The sequence below is a fragment of the Numenius arquata genome, chromosome 9, assembly GCF_964106895.1.
Source record: "Numenius arquata chromosome 9, bNumArq3.hap1.1, whole genome shotgun sequence".
NCBI lineage: Eukaryota > Metazoa > Chordata > Aves > Charadriiformes > Scolopacidae > Numenius > Numenius arquata.
In genome coordinates this window covers 58,261,874-58,274,616 of record NC_133584.1, presented here as the reverse complement: position 1 = coordinate 58,274,616, position 12,743 = coordinate 58,261,874, and the positions used below count along the sequence as shown (strand labels likewise).

The 12,743-nt window shown below is 42.7% G+C and overlaps 1 protein-coding gene across 1 annotated transcript; it reads left to right on the top strand.

Annotated features, from left to right (window-relative positions):
* Positions 1–405: 405 nt before the first annotated feature.
* On the top strand, positions 406–4,321 carry LOC141468656 (gallinacin-9-like). Its single transcript, XM_074153796.1, has 3 exons — positions 406–533; positions 2,515–2,644; positions 3,981–4,321. The coding sequence occupies exons 1-3, from the start codon at positions 476–478 to the stop codon at positions 3,994–3,996; spliced, it is 204 nt and encodes a 67-aa protein (XP_074009897.1). The 5' UTR covers positions 406–475; the 3' UTR covers positions 3,997–4,321.
* The last annotated feature ends 8,422 nt before the right edge of the window (positions 4,322–12,743 follow it).

The following is a 12,743-nucleotide window of genomic DNA, read 5'->3' as shown; positions in this document are numbered from 1 at the left end:
TGTGCCTGGTGGCTGCGGGGGAGGACAACCTGTCACAAGACCATGGCCAAGAGCCACGGAGCATCAGCAGATCTGCATGGTTTACAGTATTGCAGATGACAGAAACCCACCTCCCTTCTCCTCCAATCCTGTGTCCTCTTCTGGGTGCAACCCACCAGCTGGCACGGGGCATGCGAACACAGAGTTATTTGGCTGCTCAGGTCAGCTAGTGTGGTTTGGTCATTGCTCAGGTCAGGCATCTTCAAATGTCCTAGGTTGCAACATCTTCATACATCACCAGTCTCTATAGTAACAGGGCAATGAACTTGCTGTTCTTCAGACAACTGTTCCTCCGCCCCCCTAGTCATCTACACTGCTCCATCCCAGAGCCTTTATAAGTACAGGGACTGACTGTCTTCTGCCTCGATCATCAGCTTCTTGCCATCTTCAAGTATTCTCAGACCTGCAAAGGCTATCCTACTACCAGCTGGCAGCCATGAGAATCCTTTTCTTCCTCGTTGCTGTTCTTTTCTTCCTCTTCCAGGCTGCTCCAGGTAAGATAGAAAATAGATGAGACAGAAGCTAAAAAAAGGTGGATGTGCAGAGAAGTCCTTTAGAGCCCAGTGCTGAGGTTCAGGTTACCTTCGTGCTCTTGGACTCCGTGACTTTTGTATTAGAAGTCCCCTTCCCTAGTCACAGTCCTGATCTTTAAGCTATTGAATTGAAGTCCTTGATAGTCTTACTGATGGTCTCTTTCTAGCCCTATGCATCTTGTGTTCCTGTTGCATGATGACGTGATGGAAAAAAAAGATGGTGTTGTGTACTGAGTCAATTCTTAGGCTGATGCTTAAGACACAGCCCTACAATATGAGAGCTTTCTCTTCTCACATTTGCACGCACACTCCCTGACTGTATATTCTTGATTAGTAGACCTCCTATATTTTGGGAAAAAAAAAGTAGTTGTGACTGTGGGTCGTTGCCTGGACTCTATGTTGTCCACGTGCATTAGGTGGGTTTAGAGCACATGCACCATTCCAGGCTGTTTCGGAGACTTCAGAGAAGTTTTAGCTATCTCCATCCTTGCTTTTGTAGACACAAATTTATGCCTACTTCCTTAGACCAGCAAATGTCTGCCTACTCAAAGAAGAAATGTAGAACCACTTTGGCCAAAAGCAGGCACTTGTAAGAGCTTTAGCCAAAGCCTGTACTACGTTGGATTGCTTTCTTGGACTTCCCTTTTTCTGTATCACAAAGAATACTCTCTATTTAAAACAAACTGTGACCCCTGAGATGGCTGCAGGGCTGGTGTTATTCTAGTAGAGTTTCTGGGAAAAGGCAACAAGTTATTTTATATCTCTTCATAAAGACTTAGACATAGAAAAGACCCATAACACTACTGGGCTTTTTAATTCAGGGGACAAAGGAAACCAAGGTCTAATGATGTCTTTAGCATCAACTGGGTCAAACTAACGATGCAAATCCTCAAATATGTGATTTAGAGGAAAGACTTGAGAACCACTAGGGAAAATTTGTTGAAATGTGGTAGATCTAATTTAGAATAAAGCTTGCATGCCTTTAAAATCAAGGATAGAATCCAATTTGATGATGAGCGTTGATTGATCTAGGCACAGAAAGTACTAGGTGAGACAATGGCGTTTGTGCTTAGCAAGAAGTTGGGGCAGCTGATAAGGTCCTCTTCTGCCTTTTAGTGCACAGATATACGAGGGTCCAGATGATATATGAGATCCATTGTAATCATACAAAAATAACAAAATTTGAATCTCAACCTGAACTTCCCAGTGTATAAAACATTTCAGTTGGGCAAATGTTAGTCCCATTGGTTTGGCTGTGATTAAAATTTACCTTTTCTGAAGTTTTATTCCATCTGTGTTAGCCATTCCATACTTCACCTGGTAACACAGCGCACAGGTTTCCTGTGAGCATTCCGCTCCTACTCACAGTGCTCAATGCTCCCTGTGAGGAAGCTATTCAAAGTAGGAGATAGAGATTATGAGTCATAAATACGCTTTACCTCTGCTGAAACTTGAACTGAAAGTTTGAAGAAGCTCAATTAGGACATTTTCATTTGAATATCATCACTTTTGTTTCTGAGGGTAATGCAAGATCAATGTTAAAAATATATTTTTCTGTGTTTCCTTTGGCTTTTTCATATAATGTAGCATTTCTGTCTGTAACTGGATGACAAGAACATGTCTCCAGGAGGGATGCTAAGAAAGCAGACAATTTTCTTTGGGTCACTATTAATCAGGGTTTAATGGAGAGATGCTAGCATTACAGCCCACTCTTCTGGTTAGTTTGCATTTCATATGGATGTAATGACCTTAAGAAGGTCTTTAATGTGGATGTAAAGACCTTAAGAAGGTGTGGTCAGGTTACCTCAATCACAAACCAGGCACCGTGGCAGGAAACCACATACCACGTTAGGTAAATCCAATGCCTCAACTTTCCAATCCTCTGCTTTGAGAAATGAACATGAATTTTTCCCTTGGTTGTTTTTTTTTCTTTTTTTTGCAGCTTACAGCCAAGAAGCTGCTGACACCGTCGCATGCCGGCAAGGCCGGGGCTTCTGCTCATTCGTTGCATGCTCTGCTCCTATGGTTGAGACTGGGACTTGCCGCGATGGGAAGCTGAAATGCTGCAAATGGTAAGACCAATTCCTCCAGAGAAATGCTGCTGCACCAAGAGCAAACACATTTACTGGGCTTTTTCCCTCTTTGGCATGAAAGATTCCGCCTTTCCCAGCCTCCTACACCCTCCAAAACCAAAACCCAACTTTAATCATTGGGGTTTGTGTCTGGTAACAAAAAGGCAGAGCTTTGTGGTGTCAAAAATGCCAGGCTGCTTTTTGTGAAAAACCACAGGGAGATGAGCAGGAGGGACCTGGAGTTTGCGGATGAAGGAGACGTTTTCTCCATCAGGTCACTGAGACTATACCTCAGATGTGACACTAATGCAGGTGTGAGCTCACACTCAAGCCTACACCCTTCTAATATTGCTAATAGCATATCATGTATCACTAATAACTTCTTCCAGCATGAGTCTGGCACCAGGACAGAACCAGCCCGTGCTCAAACTCTGCCTCTACTAAGCAGGGTGGACACCCCTGACTTGGGATACATCTGAGGACTCCCCCTGAGTTCACACAGGCAGTACCATGGAGCTTTGCATCACCAAAAAACATGGTTACCAGCAGACAATAACCAAGCCAGGATTCATACCAGTGACACAGTTCTCCATCTGGGCTACTTTATCTGGTGCAAAGTGCCAGATATTAGACCAAAATTACCCACCCTCCAGGAATAAAACATTTTTTCTTCAGCATCAGTGAGAAAGTGTCTGCATTTTTTCTTCAGCATCAGTGAGAAAGTGTCTGCATCTATAGGAGATATCCCATCTGGGCTGATGCTGTAATATGCCATGGTCCAGCTATGCAGTTGGTGGCATTTCATACCAAGGTGCTGTAACAAATGTACCATGTTTTGGACCCCATACATCTTTCTTTTCTTTTTTTTTCTTTTTTTTTTTTTTTTAATTATTTGCATTTATCCTTAATTTAATTGAGTTTCTGTGAAACATCATGCTGAAGGATGCAAAAAAAAGTGAGAAGCCTTGTCACCTTTTTTCATAGAAAAAAAAAGGCATGGAGGCCATGGATTCCAGTGAGAAGATCAGCCACTTTGTCTTTATTCCTACAAATAATTTTTTATTTTTAAACTATACCCTGGGCAGGTATTCTGGGTTATTAGCAGCTGCAGCCAAGTAGCTGCAGTATGTGCTGAGTGATAACATCCACACTCTCCATTTCATCTGGGTCATCTTATGGCCAGAAACCCAGGCAAGCAGTCCAAATCACGAGGATCTCTGGTGGTCTTTAACTCTATGTGTTACTTTATGTCTACAGTAGTCTGAGATGGCAAGGTAGAATTGACTTTTTGGATGGAGATAGGTGGAGTAGCTAAGCACCTGTTTTTTCTTTGCAGGACACCCAGTTCCTAAAACTGAGGCCTCACTGACCACAGAGACAAGAGCTCTGGGCATCTGAGACACCTCCCATCTTTTGACATCAATGGATCCCAGCCTCGGTGCAAACCTGGGGAGTCTTTCTCACAGGGGTGAAGACCCTCAGGAGCACAAGAAGATCTGAGGAGGAGTTCTTGTACCCCGATAAAGAGATTTGCAGCTTCAATTCTAATAAAAGCAAGTCACTGTGAAACCACATTGCTGACATTTGCTTATGTATGTCAGGGTGGTTTTTGCTGTTTCTATTGTCTATAAAAATCAACCTGTAAATGAAGTTTATTTAACTAAATTAAGTTAATTTAAGTGCATGTGTCATTGAGTCCTGTTAAATCGTCCTGGGTTGCCACCATTTGGGTGGCAATGTATTTATTAATAAATCAAGAAACACTAGAGCCCATTCCTTCTGCCATCCCAGCCCGGGACACTAGGATCCTTAAACTGGTTGGAATATTTATCACTGCACTGTGCTGTCTGGAGGCAGTGGGTTGTGTGTCCATCAGCCTGGAGTCCGTGTTACCAGCTGTAGATGCATCCCCAACTTCCCTTCCCCATCCCTAACATCCCAGGGTGCTAATGCAAAGGCCAAAAGGATTTGAGACAAGGGGTGATGAAAAGCATCCATGCTCTCCATGTCACAAGCTGCTGTGGATGGTTTTAGGACCGCCATGGGCACTAGACACGGACACAGGTGCCAGGTTTCTACTTGCCTAATCACAATGGGTTTGAAGGAGTTATTCTTGACTGTTACTGATCAACTTAATAATGAACAGGACTAGGGCATTTTCCTGTCCTTACGTGGCTTGAGTTTCGTCTCCTCTTCTTGGAGAAGTTTACCACAAGGCACATGTCACGCTGACGCCCAGTGAGATGAAAGCCAGATCTTCCAGCAAAAACACGCACCGAGACAAATCCTCACAGGTACAAGGATCAGACACAAGGTTTTCTGGAGCAAGTTTATTAAATTTTATGGAGATTTATGTAGACTATGAAATACGAACATCCCAGTTGAGCATTCAGTATCTCCGGGAGACTTTGTTTTCTAGTGCTAATCACATTATTGCTAACTCTAAAATGAAAAGAAAATATTGAGTATCTGTTTTGAGGGACAGAGGAAGAACGTGCTCTGCATCCTCTCGTGAGGACAGACTTCTGCACGTTGGTGATCTGCTATCTGTGGTGGGTGTTGGTGGCTGCAATACGGTTTCAACAGAAAAGCGTTTTAGAAAAATGAGAAGTATTGGTCTTTTCTGGATGGTTCAAGAATGGCTTTGGATTTTCTTCACTAAGTTTATTTGTGGAGAAGTTTGTTTTCTTTCAGGTGTTGTTAGTGTTTTGTTGTGTGTGTCTGTGTGTGTGTGTTAAATGCATATTTTCAGGTCAAAATTCCAGATTTTCCAATGGGAAGATGCACATCCTAAATTCCAAGCTCTGCTTAACCCGTCTGAGATGACAATGTCACTAATTATACTGTAAAGAAAAAGGAAAGAAACTTTCAGATTTTGCACTTATAACCAGGAAAAGATTTTAATAAGAAGCACAGAAAGGACTGAATGAGCACTAAGAGCTGATATTCCCAGACAACTCATTAATTCTCAGCAGGATATTCATAGTCCCGCTGATGATTATTTTTAAACATTAATTGTCTTTTAATTTTATTTAATAATGAAGCCAAGTCTAAGTACCTGAAGCTTCCCTCTCTTCTTAAAATCTCTGGTGTGGAGAGGAATTTCTCTATGTACATCTGATGCTCATGCTTTGTTTTTAACATTTCTGCTATTAATATCGAACAAAGTTTAAGCAAGAGCCTCCAAAAATAAGACTAGCTACAGCATCTTACAGAAAAAAAAAAAAAAGGAACATAATATGGAATATTAGAATAATTGGGGATATTTGTTTCTGCAGTTTCAGTTACAGGCTGAACTTTAAGATTCTAGTAAGGAATTCAAGAAAAATTAAGACTTCATGGGTCTTTTTTTTCTCTAAAAGGGGAGAATTCTGGAACTGGAGAAAACATCTAACAGAACAACATGACTTTCAGGTTGTTCTTCTTCTTAGTGTGAGACCTGGCAGACTTTGCAATGCAGAACATGCAGGTTTCCTATGAACCTGACCCTGATGTCCCAGGACTCCAGAGAGTGTGCACGTTGGAAGACGTGTCCTTTGAAGCCAGCATTACTCATCATGAGCAGCTTGAACCAGCTAATGGGAACAGCAGAGAAAAGAGTTAATTTCTAGCTAATTACTTATCTCTGCCAAAGAGATTTGACTGTGATCTTTCCCATGAGGCACTCGAGCTACATCATTAATGGTACAGAGGGACCTAGTGAGGAAATCCTCAGGAAATCCTATATCTGAATGTACAGAGTCTCTGCTCCCTTCTAGGCTTGCACTAGAGGAGTTTCCCGGCTAAAGGTCAGACTGGATGTGCGAAAGTGAACAATAAACCCATTCTCCCGAGGAAACACCTGATCTTCATCCCATCCATGACTCACCACAGTCCGACAGCAAGGGACCCCTTGCTGGCAACGTCCGAAGGACCTCGTGTTGGGTAGAGGACAGTGGTCAGGGGAACAGGTTCCCCCAGCCTGTTTGCACTGCACATCGTTACTGGGTGCACGCATGAAACCTGCACACACACACAAAAAGCCAGGGTCTTGATTTTCTTTCCCAAAGACTAAGAACAAGTTAGTGTTATAGCGTGACAGCAATATTCTAGTCTGCCTGTGGGCTGGCCCCATCCGTACCATGAAATTCCTTTATTTTCCAAAGTGGGAGGGTTCAGTCCACCCAATGGACCCAGCTTTTCACTGCTAAAGTCTGCCCAACACGCTGGCAGTGCTAGCTGGCTGGGGACAAAAGGGACTAAACCCCATTTTATTTCCATTCTTATTTTAGGTTCTCCATATTCACAGTCTTCCCTCTGCTTTTCCTTTGGTTTTATGTAGCTCTTACCTGAAGAGCCTTGGAGCAGCAGGAGGAGAACAGCAACAAAAAGGGAAAAGATCTTCATGTCTGAATTCAGTGCCACTAAATAAAGCAGCCACTAAGAAAAAAAAAAAAACCCAAAACCAGAAAAAGGTAATGCATGTAATTACTCAATCCAAACACTATTTATGACTTATTTATTTATAAGCTGCAATTTGTTGATAAAAATTGCCATTTATTTGATAGTGTAAATCTTCTAGAATAAATCTAGTGAAACACCACTTTTTGAGGAAGGTTATCTTTGAAAGCACATTGCATAAGATCAAGAAAATGCATTTATGCCTACAAAATATAAAAGAATTAGATTAATATTGTGATTTTCTTTCCATCAGCTGCAACGATGAACTAGCAACGATGAACAGCTCCAGTGAAGACTCCTATATTTGAATCTCACTCACTCTGGATGTTAGAACTTTAAAAAAAAGCAAGAAATGTAATTAATTTCCTCCAACTTTTATCCAAGTTTTATAAAATAAGCAAGATTTTCTTAAGTTCCTTTTGTAACTTCCAGAAAACAAATATTTTTTGAATAATTAAAGTTTCAGGGAGGCACTCACTTCCACACACCCCCTTTCTCAGTGACCAAAACAACCACCACAAAATAAATTTTGGTCCAAGATGAGCCCCCAGAGGATTTGGACAGGAGAGACTGATGGCAGCAATGGTATCTCCTTGGCACCCAGGTGAGCCCAGGGAAAGATGTTGTGTTTTAATTGTCATACTACAAAGAGTCTAGGAAAAAAAGAAAAACGAAAACAAAATCATTGTACTCCAACCAGCCATCCAAACAATGTCCATCTACCCAGGTCACCTGCCTGCCAGAAGAGGGCAATGAAGAGCTAATACTGAAATTTCTCTCTAACAGCCTTCTTCAGTCAATAGCAGGTCAATTATTCTGACAGCAAGGTTTTACGGATTTTCTTCTTAATTATACTGATGTCTTCTGATTCTCAGCGTTGATATGTTACTGAATTATGTATTCTGACAGCCCAACCTCAAAGCCTTCAGTGTTTTGCCATTTGCTGTGGACTCCTGCAATGGACAAGAGGACAGTCCTTGCTCTGAAAATCAATCTGACCCTAACAGGTCACAGAGGCAGGTCCAGGGAGAAGGACTGTGGGTGTCTTTTGCCTTGGCAGCTGGAGGCGGCCAACGATGAGCGCCTGGGGAGGTGGGACACATTTGCTTGCAAATTGCAATCATAGAATCATAGAATGGTTTGGGTTGGAAGGGACCATAAAGATCATTTAGTTCCATCACCCCTGCCACGGGCAGGGACACCTCCCGCTAGACCAGGTTGCTCAAAGCCCCGTCCAACCTGGTCATCTGTCTCTGAGTAACAGGAGCCCAAAATCCTGTTAACTTAGGCCCAAGTTATATGACAAGAAAAATCCAAACAGGTGCTTTAACTGCCCAGAAAGAGACAGTTATTTTAAATCCCATTCCTATATAATTAAATAGATGGAACACGTAAATGTGCTTTCAAGTAGTTGGGAGCATTTGTTTTTATTGTTTGGGTTTGGGTTTTTTTCTTAAATAAAATAATTACCTAATCAAATGATGAAATATAAAAAGGCAGAAATAAACACTGTATTAAATCCATAAATATCTTCTTAGAGGCACAGAGCTCTGAACTGAGTTTTTGGGGTCTATCAATCAGTCACCTCCTGAAAAGGACCTTGAAATAGGATAAAATGACTCTTTCATAAAATGACTCTTTACCCTTTTGTGCCTGTGCCACCTGGAGCAAAGCTCCAATATGAATCAAGACTGGAATAAGATCTTCAATTAATTAATTATATCTGTTGTTATACTTGATGGTAAACTTGCTTTAAATTTCATAAATATGGTAATTATCTGTTATTTTAGTTACAGTACATTATTATTGACTCTAAATATTGTTTTGGCTACTCACGCTCACAAAAAGGATACATTTCCCTAACCTGTTTCTTGGCAATTAGACACATATAATAAATGAATGAATATTGCATATCAATTAATATCATATACTGGAAGTATTTTGACAGCTGTATGTCTTCTTCAGTTTCCTTTCTCTGCAGTACTGCAAAGGATACTGTGTGGGGCCCTGAAAATCATGTTCTTCTCTTATATAGAGAACATATGCAAGCATACATATATATATGTGTATATATATATGTATGCCTGTGTATATGTATGCATATGTTCATAATAAAAATTCTAAGAGAAATAAAGGCTGAATGTTCTAAACAGCTTTATATTTTATTTTAGGTGAAGAACACAGGAATAGAAAAGAATAATGCAGAAATTCTAATCTGTGATTTACTCAGGAATAGTCAAGATATTAACTTAAGTAATTTTTTATTTAGTTACACATATTCTATAATGATGGCATTTTTTACTCTCCCATTTCTCTACAGTCCTCCTAGTAAATCCACACTGACATATATATATTAATATATAAATTGTTGTTAATGTGAATACATGTAAGGTCTCTTCCAGCTTTTTATCTCTCAACATGCCACTGACTCCTGCCCTCTGTGAATATCCACGTCTTAGTTCTTCTGCTCACCCTTAGACAAGTGCCACCTGAGGTTCCCCTGTGTCCCACCTGGCCTCCTTGGCTGCTCCAGCAAGGTTTGGTCTCCTCTCTCCTGACCCTTGTCCACCAGCTTCAGGTGGAGGTCTCAGACAGTCCAGAGCACCACAAGTTGCTCTGGATGCTGGTGTGAAGGCAACTGGGTTAAGCCCCGTGTGTCTGTATATCACCTCCATCATGCCACAGCTTACCTCTGATGATGGGATGTCCTCAGCCAACTTGACGCCACAGGATCCTTTACCTTCCCTTTGCCATCCTCTTCCTCCAGTGTCCTCTGTGCAAATGACAGGAAGGGACGACAGACCTTTGGTACAATTGCCCAACCTTTGTCCTCACAGCACGTCCACAACTTGCGAAAAAAAAGGATGAAATCCAGCCAGGGAACAGCCCTGCTGCCCATTCAGTGGCCTTGGTGAGCCCCATGGAAACCTGCCCAGACCTGACTTGGCCAAAACCTGCCTGGAAATCATAGCTTCTTCCCAGTGTTGGGTGCAATGGTGCAGAGTGAGCTGCCTCCTGTTCCCTCCAGGCACAGCGCTGGACTCCACCTCTCCCATCAGGGAGACCTCCAAGCTCAGAGAAGACAAACACAGGGCTTGCAAGTTACTTCCAAAGCCCTTGAAATATGAGGGCAAGTGCGATGCTTGTGGAACCAGAGAGCAGAAATTCAGCTTTACGTCTACCAAGCAGCACTAATATTTGTCTGTGCTTCACTGACTGTAATGCAAAGCCATGCTTTGTGCCAAATGGAGAGTTTACCCAGCTGGACAAAAACATGGATTTAGATAACCTGAAGGTGGACATCTCAGATGCCTTCCTGATCAGGGCAACTCAAGCAACTATGAAGCTGATAGCTGGTCTTGAGGAAGATATTCACAAAATCATAGAATGGTTTGGGTTGGAAGGGACCTTAAAGATCATCAAACTCCAACTCCACTGCCCTGGGCAGGGACACCTCCCACTAGACCAGGTTGCTCAAAGCCCCATCCAGCCTGGCCTTGAACACCTCCAGGGATGGGGCAGCCACAGCTTCTCTGGGCAACCTGGGCCAGGGTCTCACCACCCTCACAGGAAAGAATTTCTTCCAAATATCTAATCTAAATCTACTGTCTTCCCGTTTGAAGCCTTTACCCCTCATCCTATGAAATGGGTTGGTATCAGTAAGGACAATAAGGTGAAAAGTAAGAAACGTTTATTCTTTTACTGACATGGAGGAAAGACAACCAGAAGGTTGGATGTAAAGGACAAAATGTTACAAAGGGAAAAAATGACCACTCTATGGCTGCAAATTAAGCAGTGAAGCTGCGTACCAAAGGCAGAATTAGGAGCCTCCAGGACCACAAGGAGCAGTCATTGCATGTTCCCAGGTATTTTACGTAACCCTGTGGCCTAACGTATCTTACACAAACGTGGATGGTCCAAGATGGGTTGCACAAAGACCAGAGGTTTTGCGGTGAAAGCAGTGTCAAAGCAGACCCTCCTTTCTCATTGGAAGCCACCAAAGTACAGGATAAATTTGGCTGGAAAAGTCTTTTTTTCATTGGCCCGTGACTGCACTGGCAACATCCCCAAACCTGTACATAAAGAGACGTGTTTGGGTCTGGGGCAGCCGCTGGAGAAGACAGACGAACAGCAGTGGTGACCCTCCACCTCCCCAACTGGTAACTCCCTGCCTGGTCCTGGCCAGGCATCCTCACCTCTTCTCCTTTATACACTTCTTTTCCTTTCATTAATCTCAAGTCTAATGAGTATTCTGCTTTCATTAACCCCTTCCTTCTCATTACTCCGGTGTGTCCGGTCTATATGTGTCCTGCAGAACTGTGGGTTGCTTGCAGAGCTTGCAGGAGGAAACCGTGTTTGCTGGCCTCCAAGAGGAGTGAACCCAGAAACCTTCCATCGAGGCATGAGAGACAGAGGGCTAGTCGGTTAGGAAATGTCTAGCTGCCTACAGAAGCAGGCATCGAGCCAGCTCAGCACTTCAGACTTGCATTTTGAGCTATCTATCTTGCCTGAATTCCAGTAATATTTTGAGGGAGTTTTCACCTTAACTGATGTTCAAGAGATACAGATGTCTTATTTTTAGACTTTCCTAAGAGCGACGGTTGGCTCAGTCTCTGAACATTTTGTGAACTACACTAAAGTGAAGGCAAATAATTCGTGGGTCTGTGTTGGTTCCAGAGTAACCTGTCTGGTGTTGAAAAGACCTGGAACAGCATTTTTTCAACACAAGAAGACCAATATTAAAAAATAAACCCACAATAGGATCTCAAAATAATTTCAGTTGGAAGGGAGTCCAGGAGTTCCAAGTCTGAACCCATGCTTAAAGCCAGGCTAATTAGGTCAGGTTGCTTAGAGTTATATTCATTGAAATTTTGACTACCTCCAAGGATGCAGCTTTCACTCTGTTCTTCATTCAAGTCCATTGTATTTTATAACATGTTGGCTTTGGTCTATTAGGGCATGTTTTAAGCAGTTTCTCATCTACCAGTCAGGAGGGGACCCTCCACTCAGTGTCTTTTCGTCTTGTGCTCTCTGCTCATTACAGGTAAGGTATTCACATCCCAGCTGTGGCCATGAGGATCCTCTACCAGCTCCTGGTTGTCCTCTTCGTGATGCTCCAAGGGGCTGCAGGTAAGGTGTGAGGCAGGTAGAGAGAGGAATTAGAGATGGGAGAAAGAGAGAGCATCCACTTTAGCTCACTTTCATGATAAATGACTATTCTCTTTCCACTCTGCAGGTCAGCCCTTCTTTCCTAGGCCAATTAATTCTTGTAGAGCCCAAAATGGGCTTTGTTTCCCAGGGATATGTCGGCGGCCATATTACTGGATTGGAACATGTGATAATGGACTCTCTTGCTGCAGAAGGTATGTAGAAGTGCAGGGATCACTGTCACAGTGGCTGATGTCCAGAGCAACATCTTAGAGGCACAGCTCCTGACACCATCCAGTCTTACTGCTCCAATGCCGTAGAGGGTCCTCAGGGGGCATTCGCTCTGGTACCATGAAATAAAGAGAACCTCACTGCATAAAACCTACTGGTGGGTAACCTGGGACTCTCTCTTCTTCACCCTGCAGGGGGTGGAGCTCCTGAAGGCTCCTTGGATTCTCCTTGGAGATCCTTTCTGCTTCTACCAAACGGCCTCTGAATCACCCTGATCCCA